The 12,685-nt window shown below is 35.0% G+C and overlaps 2 protein-coding genes and 1 pseudogene across 2 annotated transcripts; all 3 read left to right on the top strand.

Annotated features, from left to right (window-relative positions):
- The first annotated feature begins 3,725 nt into the window (after positions 1-3,725).
- On the top strand, positions 3,726-5,473 carry LOC107953807 (molybdate transporter 1). Its single transcript, XM_016889218.2, has one exon. The coding sequence runs from the start codon at positions 3,818-3,820 to the stop codon at positions 5,201-5,203; it is 1,386 nt and encodes a 461-aa protein (XP_016744707.1). The 5' UTR covers positions 3,726-3,817; the 3' UTR covers positions 5,204-5,473.
- A 380-nt stretch (positions 5,474-5,853) lies between these two features.
- On the top strand, positions 5,854-8,753 carry LOC107955972 (lysosomal Pro-X carboxypeptidase-like; annotated as a pseudogene).
- Positions 8,754-9,795: 1,042 nt separating this feature from the next.
- LOC107953808 (uncharacterized) lies at positions 9,796-11,833 on the top strand. The gene is made up of 3 exons (XM_041097069.1): positions 9,796-10,423; positions 11,268-11,291; positions 11,378-11,833. The coding sequence occupies exons 1-3, from the start codon at positions 10,231-10,233 to the stop codon at positions 11,677-11,679; spliced, it is 519 nt and encodes a 172-aa protein (XP_040953003.1). The 5' UTR covers positions 9,796-10,230; the 3' UTR covers positions 11,680-11,833.
- Positions 11,834-12,685: the final 852 nt, after the last annotated feature.

Raw genomic sequence — 12,685 nt, 5'->3', positions numbered from 1 at the left:
GTTTATCTTCAGATTCCCGATCTCTAATATATTTTTTTCCATTCATTAGCATCTATTTCAATACTAATTCACTTCACAATTTATACCCTTCAATTTTCAAAATTATACTTTTACCCCAAAATTTATAGTTTTTACAATTTAGTCCCTACTCAATTAACACTTCAATTGAACAAATTTTTCCTCAAATAATACTTTATCTAATCATTTTAGCCTATTATACAGCCTTTGGTATTCAAAATTTCAGTACAAAACCCCAATTCCTAGCTTTTTCACAAGTAGGTCCTAAAAATCATTTTCTACTAAAATCACTTAATAAAATCATGATATAATGAAATTAAAGCTTCAAATCTATGATAATTCATTATAAAATTCCAGAACTTATTCATTGTAACTTAAAAAATCACCCATGGAATAAAAAACTAATGAATTCAATAGTTGGACCTAGTTGTAAAAGTCACAAAACATAAAAATTTTCAAAGAAAAAGCAAGAATTGAACTCACATGGTGTAAAAATATGAGAAACCAGCTTGTTTCAGACTCCTATGGCGTTTTTGCTGATGAATTATGAAGAAATCTCTAGATTTTTCACTTTTGTCTTTGTTTTATATATTTAATTTGCGAAATTTCCAATTTTGCCCTTGTTTTTCCTTACTTTCTTGCTGATTTTTCTTGCCCAAACCGTCCAGCCCATATAATTTGGGTCTAATTTCCTTTTAAATCCCTCCTTATTAGTCACTTAAGCTATTTAATCACAATTTAACAAATTTTACACTATTTTCAATTTAGTCCTTTTTAGTTAATTGACCATCCAAACGTTAAAGTTTTCTAACGAAACTTTTATACTAACTCAATGACACTCCATAAATATTTATAAAAATATTTATGGCTCGACTTATGAATTCGAGATCTCGATACCTCGTTTTAGACCCAATTTACCTATTAAATTCTTTTTAAATCACAAAATTCACTAATTCAAAAATTCTTCTAAATTCAAACTTGACCCATAGTTATTAATTTATTAAATTTTAAAACTCACTGGTCAGATTTAGTGATCTCGAATCACTGTTTCCGACACCACTGAAAATTAGGTTGTTACAGGTTGTAACAAGTTAGAGCTAGCTAATGGGACTACAATTACTACTTTTGCAATGGTAGATTGAGCTTTAACCAATAGATGGTTGGATGAATTGTGGAATAAAACATTCACTGAGTGAGGCTCCATAAAGTAGTATTGTTTTTGAATTGCGTTAACAAAAGTTGTGTGCATATCTCTATTTACTTTCTTTGTTAATTTCTCTAATCAAACTTGTGTCTGAACATCTGTTTAGATAGCAGGTTGAACAAGTGGCAACTTGACTCGTTATTTCAAGTGGTGTCAAAGTAGGGTTCAAGAGTCAGTTGAAGACGATCCTAGCATAGATTGCTACTATGGAAGCTAAGAAAGAAGGAAGCCCTATTTCACGAGCACCTCTTCACATTGGCTCTTCGAACTATGCCTACTGGAAAACTTGGATAAGAGTTTTTATCATGTCTACTGATGAATCTTCATGGGAAGCTGTTGATGAAGGATGGACAAAGCCTAAAGTGGTGTGCTGATAGAGTAACGAAGGCAAAAGAGAAAAAACAATATATTGCTAAAAAGAAAAAGGCAGTCCAAGCAAACTCAAAAGTCATATATGTCATTTTTAGTGGGGTTGACATGGAACAGGTCAAGATGATCTCTACTTGTGAAACGACTAAAGAAGCTTGGACCATTTTACAAAACCAACATGAAGGGAATGTTATTGTCAAGATGTCCAAATTGCAAATTTAGACTACCAGGTTTGAAAATTTTAAAAATGGATGAAGATGAAACTATTTCAGATTTCTATACTAGATTATGGGACATATGTAACGAAGCTTTTTATCTTGGTAAATGCTTCTCCAAGAAGAAACTGGTGAGAAAAGTTTTGAGGTCTCTTCTAGAACGTTTTGCTATTAAGGTCACGACCATCAAAGAAGCTAAGGCTATCACCACCCTAAGATTGGATGAGTTGATATGTTCTTTCAGGACCTTTGAACTAAATCTTAAAGAAGGAAAACATGACAAGTTGAGGATTGAGAAGAATGTTGCCTTCAATGTTCAGTTATCTATCCACACAAGGAAGCAAACAGGAAAAGCCATTGATAAGATCAAAGAACAAATAGCTTTGCTTTCCAAAAATTTCAGTAAGCCTCAAGGAGACTTTGGTGCTATCAACTCTAATAGGAAGTTTCAACCAAAAGAGGATAATGTTCAGAACAAGAAGTAAGAGGTTCAATGCTTCAAATGCAAAAGGTATGACCAGATTCAGTCAAAATGTGCCAATACCAAGAAGAAGCAAAAGTCTTTACCTATTACCTGTTACGAAAGTGGGTGCCCAAAAATGAATAAACTATATGTTTAAATTGTAAACTTTCTATTTTTTGTGCCTAAAATGAAAATTTTTTATAGTTGGGCAACTACCTGTCTAGTTTACCAATATATTAATGTGTTTAAATCCTTATATTACAATTAAAGATGTTTTTGGATCAGGTTTAGGTCGGACTTATACATGGTATTAATTAATACCATGTATAATTACCCAAGCTCTACTTAACCTGAAATATGGACATTAAATTTTTACTCGCCAAATAAATGGCTAATTTAAATTCATTTAAGCTTGCTCATATTAATTTTTATTTAAAAACTATAATTATTTTTATTTAATATTTAAAAAAAGTATATCTATATATATTTTACTACCACTATATATTCTTTCTTTTATTAAATCTAAACATGCATAACATATTTTCTAACATTTACATCATAGTATAATATATTAAATTTTCATATGAAATAAATAACATAATATATAAAATAAAATAAATAGAATAAAATATCATAAACTCAAAAACATGTCCATTCGGGCCATGTTTGGGCTTATAAATTTTGGCTATCAAATTTGGTCCATATTCTAAATAGACTAAATTGTTTTTGTCCAAATCTATCTTTAAACTTAATATTTTTATTTAAACCTTTCCAAACTTTATACAAATCTTTAGACTTAAGAGCAGATAACTCGACTTCAACTCAACTCAAATATTTATATATTGGCAAATTTTAAATAAATTAGATTGAAGTCGAGTTTTTCTTTAGATAAACCAAACAAACTCAACTTTTTAGTATTCTTTTATTTGAAAAAATAAAAAATTATATGAATTTTTCTAAAATTTTATATTTGATGAAAAAAATTTTGAGTTATACCTTGATAAAACTTTAAACTTTTAAACGGATCTAATTACAACTCAACTCAAATATTTATATATTCTTAACTTTTAAATAGATTAGATTGAATTCAATTGGGGGAGTTTTTTCCTTAGGTCAATCAAACAAAGCTTTCTAATATTCTTTTATTGGATAAAAATAAAATTTTAATTTAATTTTTATAAAAGTTTATACTTGGATAAAAAAATTTTGATTTATAAAATTTTATAATTTTTCACCCCTAGCCTTCAATCAATATATTTATGAATTTTAAACCTCAAACATTAGTAAAACGAAAATATAAAAGAAAAAAGATTATTGAATTTACAAGTACTTGTCCTTGCATTAAATGAAACAGAAATATCAGAGTTGACTTTTGGGATAAATTATTGAGAGAAGCTAAGGAATCTATTTAGGAGATGTTGAGCATCACATACTTGGCTGCTCATGAACCGAAAGGACAGTCAAAATCTCCGCTTTACAAGCTGCCCATCATCTATAAAACCCACACATTCCATTCTCAGTCCATACACACTGCCGTATTTCATAGCCATGGAGCCTCAAAACCCCCAAACATCTGAAAACTTAGACAGCAACCCCACCTCTCCTTCACCGGCTAACTTAGTTCACAAAGTGAAAAGCAACTTGGTTTTCCAATCCAAATGGGCAGAACTGAATGGTGCCATGGGAGACTTAGGCACATATATTCCTATTGTATTGGCCTTGACACTTGCCAAGGACCTTGACTTAGGCACCACATTGATTTTCACTGGTGTCTACAACATGGTCACTGGCGTCATATATGGTGTTCCAATGCCCGTCCAACCCATGAAGTCGATAGCAGCGGTAGCTATATCGGATGGTCCGGATTTTAATATCCCGGAAATAATGGCGGCCGGGATTTGTACCGGTGCAATCTTGTTGGTCTTGGGTGCTACAGGGTTGATGCAGCTAGTGTACAAACTGATACCTCTATCTGTTGTTAGGGGAATTCAGTTGTCACAAGGCTTGGCATTTGCTATGACTGCCGTTAAGTACATTAGAAAGGTTCAGGATTTTTCGAAATCGAAATCTAAAGAGAATAGGCATTGGGTGGGATTGGATGGACTGATTTTGGCTATTGTGTGCGCTTGTTTCATAATTGTTATCAATGGTGCAGGTGAAGAAAGAAATGAAAGAGAGACTGGTAATGTTGATGATGAAGAAAGGAATATGAGAATTAAGAGAATCAAGAAAACCATGGCTAATATTCCTTCAGCTTTTATCGTTTTCTTATTAGGCGTAGTTTTGGCATTCATACGAAAGCCTGCCGTGGTGAAAGACATTAAATTTGGACCTTCATCAATGGAGGTCGTGCAATTCACTAGTCATGCATGGAAACAAGGATTCATCAAGGGAACCATTCCTCAACTGCCATTATCAATTCTGAACTCAGTGATTGCAGTCTGCAAGTTGTCATCAGATCTGTTTCCAGGAAAGGAATTCTCAGCTACTTCGGTTTCAATAACCGTGGGGCTAATGAACTTGGTGGGGTGCTGGTTTGGTGCCATGCCATGCTGCCATGGTGCAGGTGGGTTAGCCGGGCAGTACAAGTTTGGAGGCAGGAGTGGTGGGTGTGTAGCCATTCTAGGTGCAGCCAAGATGGCGTTGGGTTTGGTTTTAGGAACATCTTTGGTAAGGATTTTGGACTGGTTTCCGGTTGGCATATTGGGTGTTCTACTATTATTTGCAGGGATTGAGCTAGCAATGACCTGCAGGGATATGAATTCTAAGGGAGAGTGTTTTGTAATGTTGATATGCACAGCTGTTTCGCTTGTAGGTTCAAGTGCAGCACTGGGATTTGTTTGTGGAATGGTGGTGCATGTGCTTCTCAAACTAAGGAATTACTCGAGCCGAGACCAGTCAGGTTGTACGGTGTCCATCAATGGAACTCCATAACAACACCATGCTTTTCCAAGTAATGCTTTAAAGAACTGAATAAGTGTACGTTATGGCCTCCATAACAATACCATGCTTCTTGCATATCATGTTTGATCGATATTGTAATTCTACCATGTAGGGTGTGTTTTTATTTCTCGCAGTTTCTTATATTATGTTTAATTATATAAATTATTGGTGTAAATTATTTGATAATTAAAGCTAAATTTATCACCATAGTACTTGGTGGTGAGATTCAATTTAAATGTAATACCAACAATTTTGAGTGCATATTCATCTCATACTTTTAGATGCCTTTTTTTCATGAATTTCTTTCATCTAGTTTACAAGATTCTCCTATTGATCGATGAAATCATCTACATTTTACGAGGTGTTTCTCGACAATTTCTTTCAAAATATGGTAAAAGAGAATAAATAATTAAAAGTTAAATCGGTTTACTATAGCTTATTTCTAACTCTAAATATTAGTAGAGTTATCACACTTTTTTTTTCATTTTTTGGTTTTGATAATTAAGCTGCCAACTCCTCTAGTGGGTTTTAAAATCAGCTTCCTTCATGTCTACAATATGCTGCAACTACTCATGAATTGAATAGTGTCACAAATTTCATTTACCCATATTTTGTGAGTGTGATGGGGGACTCATTGGAATCAAAGGCCCTCCCTACACTTAATTTGGAAATTGACATCCTCTTCTTCGTCTTCCCAATCCCAGGTCTGCATTATGGTTTTTGCTATCATAATTCACATCTCCAAAACTATAATATCTATTTTATTTTATTTTTATCTGTTTTTTTTTTCAATGATCTTGTGTGATACTTATTTAATACAATTTTCTCCATTCACATGCTAATCTGGTATTCTTAGCCTCAGCTGACAATTAGCAGCTAGCTGACAAACTTATAGCTGTTCAACTCTAAAGGGTTTATCTATACATGACAACAAAATATCATGGACCTCATCTTTTTAACTTTTTAGCTTCTGGTTTTCTCAACTGTTCTAAGGGTTTAAGCTGTTGTTGAAGCCAAGAAAGTAGCAGCCTTGAACCAGCAAATTTGCTCCCTGTGTGAGGCAATGGCTCCTTGCCTATCTTTCTTCTTTTTATTCCTCTTTGCTTTTTCTGCAATACCAGCCAATTCTTAGCCAACATTTTTCCCTGGAGCTGCCTATCAGTCTTTGATCAAACAGGCCAAGATTTCAAAACCAAAGCTTCCATTCAAGACTCACTACTTCCCTCAAACTTTGGACCACTTCACTTTCCAGCCCAAGAGCTCCAAATTGTTCTACCAAAAGTATCTAATCAACAGTGATTACTGGCGAAAAGGTGCTCCTATATTTGTCTATACTGGCAATGAAGGAAACATCGAGTGGTTTGCTGCTAATACAGGGTTCATGCTTGACATTGCTCCCAAGTTCAAAGCCCTCCTTGTCTTCATTGAAGTAATGTACCTGATTGGTCTATTGCAACTCTATAGATGCTTTTTCCTTTTTGGGGGGCTTAACTTATAGGAGGGTTTGTCTTTGTTGGGATTTTTTCAGCATAGATTTTATGGGAAGTCGATGCCATTTGGGAAAGACTCGTACCAGTCAGCAAAGACCTTGGGGTACTTGAATTCTCAACAAGCCTTAGCTGATTTTGCAGTTCTCATAACCAGCTTGAAGCAGAATCTATCATCTGAAGCTTCCCCTGTTGTGGTCTTCGGTGGGTCTTATGGAGGAAGTAAGTTCAAAACAAACCCTGAAATTGATGGTTCCTTTATATTCACCATTGCTAAAAAAAAGGGTTGTTTCTTCCAGTGCTGGCAGCATGGTTTAGACTTAAATACCCACATATAGCAATTGGTGCATTGGCTTCTTCAGCCCCTATATTACAGTTTGATAAGCTAATCCCATGGTCAAGCTTCTATGATGCTGTTTCCCAGGATTTCAAGGTCCATGTTGTGCTCCTACTTTACATTTCTTTTGTGTTCTTCAAATCTTCCTCTATGACTATAACTAAACCAACATTGGCATTTAGGATGTAAGCTTGAATTGCTATCAAGTGATAAAGGGGAGCTGGGCAGAACTAGAGGCAATGTCAACTCAGAAACAAGCCTTGGCTGAACTAAGCAAAACTTTCAGAACCTGCAAGTGAGTCATGGAAGTGTATTATATGATGAAGAAGTAATTTAGGTGTAATAATGAGACCACTAATTTGTGTGTTCAGGAGCCTTCATTCGACAGCTTCTGCTCGAGATTGGTTATGGACTGCTTTTGTTTATACAGCCATGGTCAATTATCCAACTAAAGCAGATTTCATGAAGCCATTACCTGCTTATCCTGTGCAGAAGGTAAGGCTTGTAAATAAGTTTTTAACATTTTCAAACATCTCTTGGTTCATTTCGTATTTCGGCATTTATATATGTGTATTTACATGTAGATGTGCAAGATAATCGATAAGATTCTATCAGGGGCGACGAAGCTTAGTCGCGCTTTCGCAGCGGCAAGCTTGTATTACAACTATTCTCGTTCTGAAAATTGCTTTAAGATAGAACATGAAGTTGATGGTCATGGCCTTCATGGTTGGGATTGGCAGGTATCTGATATAAAATGTGCCAATATCATATATTGTTTAAGCTAGTCTGATGGATCCCCCTTAATCATCCAAATGGTTATGCAGACATGTACAGAGATGGTCATGCCGATGACTTGTTCTTAGGAGAGCATGTTTCCTCCATCTGGATTCGACTACGAAGAGTTTGCCGAACAATGCCAAATGAAATACGGAGTTTCACCACGACCGCACTGGATCACAACTGAATTTGGTGGTGAAGTGAGTTCTTATTGATTGTTTTCTCTTCTCCTCCATTCTTTTGGTCCCGATATACGTATTAACGTGCCTTATCGATGCAGAGAATTCAGAAAGTATTGAAGAGATTCGGCAGCAATATCATATTTTCCAATGGAATGCAGGATCCATGGAGCAGAGGAGGGTAAGTTGTCAGTTTTAGCTTCATAGATCATAAATTCCTTGTCATCAAAGAAACTGATACATAATATTGAATGATACAGCGTGTTGAAAAACATATCATCTAGTATCATTGCTCTTGTCACAGAAAAAGGTATGTCTGAATCATGACAAAAGAATTCTGTGTCTTAAAATTTGTTATGAAGCTAAAAGAAATTAGCCAATTGTTGTTGTGTCAATAGGAGCTCACCATGTTGATTTCCGGTCAGCAACAAAAAAGGATCCAAAGTGGCTTATTCAACTGAGGAAACAAGAAGTTGAGATCATCCAAAAGTGGTTAAATGAGTACTATGCAGATCTTTGACATGAATAAGTTTTTAAGGTTGAGATTTAGGATCAATCAATGGTTGCTGCAAGCATGCATGCATCATCTAATTTGCAGAAATGCTCAGGCTGAAGCCATTTATATGACCAAGCTAAGTTCCCATGAAATGATGGAAGGACTAGCAAAACCATTTACTTGAGTTAGGTTAATTAGATGAAGCAATCCTGGTTTTAAAATTTCCATGTTGGTTTCAGATTTTGATTAAATTTGAGTTGTTTTAGTATGGGATTGGTTTTATTAAGTTGTGTCCTTATAGTTAGTAGCATTTCAGGTTATTTGTTTCAAATGATGTGTTTGGTTGGGTGGAAAAGTAAAGAGAAAGGAGAAAGGAAATGAAAAGTTGAAAGAAATTCTGAGTGTGCTTAGTTGAGAAAAAAAGTGGGTTAAAAAATAAGTCATTTTCTATCTTAATGCATAAAAATTAATGCTTTCATATTAGAATGATAAGAGAAGAAAAAATGAGAGGATCTGCATGTTATTTCAAAATAATACCTTTTCAAATCTTTTATTTTCTTTTCTTTTTTTTTCATTTTTCACCTCTGCCTAGAAGAAAAATTATGTTTTTCATCCTTCTAGTTTTTTATCCCTTCAATTTTTTATTTTTTATTTTATTTTTTTGCTTTATCAAACAAAGCCTTAAAAGTAAATTGTTTTTAAGTTGATCATAATTAGTTGGGTCAAAATTAAGATAAAAGATCATTTTCGTAGTTGTTTGACCAACAAATGTTGAATACAGTAATAAGATACATTTTATTTTATGGGAGAATGTAGACTCAAATTTTAGAGATGACCTTGTTGGAATGGGCAGCCATGAAACCTAAACATAAACCTTTAACGGACATGATAAACACAAAAAAGATCCATGGTTGTTGGAACGGAGTTCGATCGAACGATTGGATCTAGAATTGTCCAACAATATTTTTTGAACCGAACTAGACTGGCCAATTAGATCAATAGGATCGAGAATTGGTTGGGTTATCGATTTGGATGAAGACTTTGAACCGATTAATTCGAGAACCAGTACGAATCAGTTGAATTAGAAAAATATATGTTGAACCGAACGGTTTAATTAAAATTTGTAATTTTTAATAATTTTTTAATCAGATCGAATCAACTGATCGAATCAGCGAACCAATAACTTAACTACGGTCCAGTTGAATTATTTTTTTGTTTTTAAAATTTTATAAATATCTTAGTAATTTATTTAATTAAAATTAAACCGACCTGTTGTATAAAAAATGGATGATGTTTTAAAATCATTTACCAAGCAATGGTAATGGGGGCGTGATGACACTGACACAGCCATAAATACATGTTGGGTTGTCCCTCATAATCAGTCTCTGGGCCGCCATCTGATGATGTTCAAGGACAGGATTTTCAACTGCTCTGTATCTCTGATTACTTGTAATTTTGTTAAATCCAAGTGGTAATCCCATCCAATGATTTCATGGAATTTTTACCTCTACACGGACTTGATGGAATTTTTTATTACTTTTTTTCTTTCTTTGCAACGGTGATTCTACCTTAACCTTGGAGTTTGGAACTACTCTTAACACAGTATAAACCAGGAAAATGAAAACATTAAAAAGGCAGTTGAAGCAATAGATTTCATATTTATAGCTCCCAATCAATGCATATCCTTGGTTTAGATCTCACTATTCCATAAACAGTAAAAAGAAAGAACGAGAGATAGAAACATGTCGAGGCGATCAGGGACTTGCTTGAGGCTATGTCTAGTAACGTTTGCTCTAATTTCGGCATTGGCAGTATGTGGACCAGCTCTTTACTGGAGATTCAAGAAAACTCTCAAGTTGGGTCCTTCCAAATCCTCTTGTCCTCCTTGCATCTGTGATTGTCCTCCTCCTCTTTCCCTTGTCAACATTGCCCCTGGTATCCCTCCTTTTTCGTTTTGTGCTTTATTTCATTCTGGGTTTTTGTCAGATTTTGGTTTTGTTTGTTTGTTTGTTGGGATGAGTTTTAAGGAATACCCATTAGGGAAATTTCAAGTCTTGATCTGCTTTTGTTGCTAAGTTTGCTTTCTGAGCTTTGGGTAATCTTTTGTTACTCTAGTTCTTAACCATTTGAGATTTTGATCTATTGCTGCTGCTATTGCTTTGCCTTTGACTTGCAATAGCAAATAAGCAAACAAAACCGAATTTGGCTTCAGATTTGTGCTTGTTCAATCATATACTAATTATGGAAATCAGAGCCCTAACTATAACTCTATGCCCTTTATTGCCAGGAAGTATTGGGTTTACTTCAAGGGCACTGAAATGGTCTCCAAATTTCTTGAATGGCTATTGAGATAACATATCTGTTGAGCTTGATTAGAGTTGAAATTTAAGAACGACTGAAACTGATAATTTGCAGTGCTGTTGCCCCTTTGTTCTTGCTTTTCTTAATTTATTAACAACAGTCCAGAATACGAACGGACTCGATATTCATCACGAAAAGATACTTCCATTTGACTGCTGAAAATGTCGAAATTCTAGAGCCCGGAGAAAGGCAGAACTTGTTACATTTATATCACTGATATTATGGCTTCTCTTGTGTTTGGACAATATTACCTTTTATGTAGGAATCTGCAGCTTGTTGGTTTCCTTATTCTATGTTTATTCTAGTTTCAGGCGCAATGGTTGTAAAAGTTTGTGTCAATGCGTCTGCTACTAAAACCTTTTGGTTATCTCTGTGAATTACTTGACATGTTTTTTGTGCCTTTGTTCTTCTTTTGCAGGGTTGACCAATCTCTCAATCGCAGGTTAGAGTTTATTCTATCAAAACTCAAATTGGTTTAACTTATTTATTTATAATCATGCATGCATGATATGGATTATGGTGACACAGATTGCGGAAGCAATGACCCTGATCTCAAGCAAGAGATGGAGAAGCAATTCCTGGACCTTCTAACAGAGGAGTTGAAGTTGCAAGAGACTGTCGCCGAAGAGCACTCCCGCCATATGAACATCACCTTTGGTGAAGCAAAAAGGGTGGCTTCCCAGTACCAGAAGGAGGCAGAAAAATGTATTGCAGCCACCGAAACATGCGAGGAAGCCAGAGAACGAGCCGAGGCCTCGCTAATCAGGGAGAGGAAAGTAACTACAGTATGGGAGCAAAGAGCTCGACAAATGGGCTGGGAAGGGGAATAAACTGTTGGTATAATTCATTGTCTAGTAAATCTTGTTAGGGCAAAAAGGCCCCCCAATATGTTTCCCTCCCACCTGTACTTTCACCTGTTAACTGTGATACTGCTGTGTGGACCTATTACTACTATTATATATCATCTCAATTTCTTTTGAAGCATAACCACATGCCAATATACAACTCTATGGTTCAGGGGTCAGGTTTTGCAGGAGATTGGTGTTGGCTGAGTAATGGTCAGGTTTTTTTTTAGAATTCTTACAACTTTTGTAAAAAAAAAATTAATAATGCTATTGAATGTTTTTGAACTATTTAGAATGAAATATATATAATGTATATATATTCAAAACTTTGAATATTTAAAAATTCAAACAGATCTAATTGAAAGGGACTAAATTGTTGATGATCCTATATAGTAGAGGGATCTCCAGGTATTTATGCTATTTTGCAGACATCTTAAAAAGATTAAATATCAAATATATCTTTTAGCTATAAGTGCTCATGGGCCGGGCCGGGTCGGGTTTGGGCTGGGCCCAGAAAAAATTTTGGCCCGGGTCCTAGGCCCAGACCCTGCCCGAAATATGGGTCTAGAATTTTGCCTAAGCCCGGCCCGGCCCGGGAAAAATTCATAAGCCCGGGCCTTGCCCGGCCCGGCCCGGCTCATTTTTTAAATAAACACCAAAAATTTATTTTAAAAATTAAAAAAAGTATTTTAAAAATATTTTAAAATTTAAAAAAATTAAAAAAGTATTTTAAAAAAATTAAAATTTAAAAAATTTAAAAAAAGTATTTTAAAAGTATTTTAAAATTAAAAAAATAAAAATATTTATTATATTCGGGCCAGGCCCAGGCCAAAAAAGTGGTGCCCGAGGCCCGGCCCATTTTTTAATCGGGTCTCGTTTTTTTGTCCAAGCCCATATTTCGGGCCTATATTTTTATTCAAACCCTCCTATATTTCGGGCAGGCCGTCGGGCCGGGCCGCCCGGCCCATGAGCACCCCTAACTTAGCTGTTG

This window comes from Gossypium hirsutum, chromosome D07 (genome assembly GCF_007990345.1).
Source record: "Gossypium hirsutum isolate 1008001.06 chromosome D07, Gossypium_hirsutum_v2.1, whole genome shotgun sequence".
In the NCBI taxonomy this organism is placed as follows: domain Eukaryota; kingdom Viridiplantae; phylum Streptophyta; class Magnoliopsida; order Malvales; family Malvaceae; genus Gossypium; species Gossypium hirsutum.
The sequence above is the reverse complement of the archived record's forward strand: the minus strand, read 5'-3'. Positions and strand labels throughout refer to the sequence as shown.

What these genes read in the sequence shown, in the direction of transcription:
- LOC107953807 (XM_016889218.2), top strand. Translation starts at nt 3,818, where the DNA reads ATGGAGCCTCAAAACCCCCAAACATCTGAAAACTTAGACAGCAACCCC.
- LOC107953808 (XM_041097069.1), top strand. Translation starts at nt 10,231, where the DNA reads ATGTCGAGGCGATCAGGGACTTGCTTGAGGCTATGTCTAGTAACGTTT. An exon ending in CCTTGTCAACATTGCCCCTG is followed by an intron (nt 10,424 to 11,267) that starts GTATCCCTCCTT and finishes CTTCTTTTGCAG; the next exon opens with GGTTGACCAATCTCTCAATC. An exon ending in GACCAATCTCTCAATCGCAG is followed by an intron (nt 11,292 to 11,377) that starts GTTAGAGTTTAT and finishes ATGGTGACACAG; the next exon opens with ATTGCGGAAGCAATGACCCT.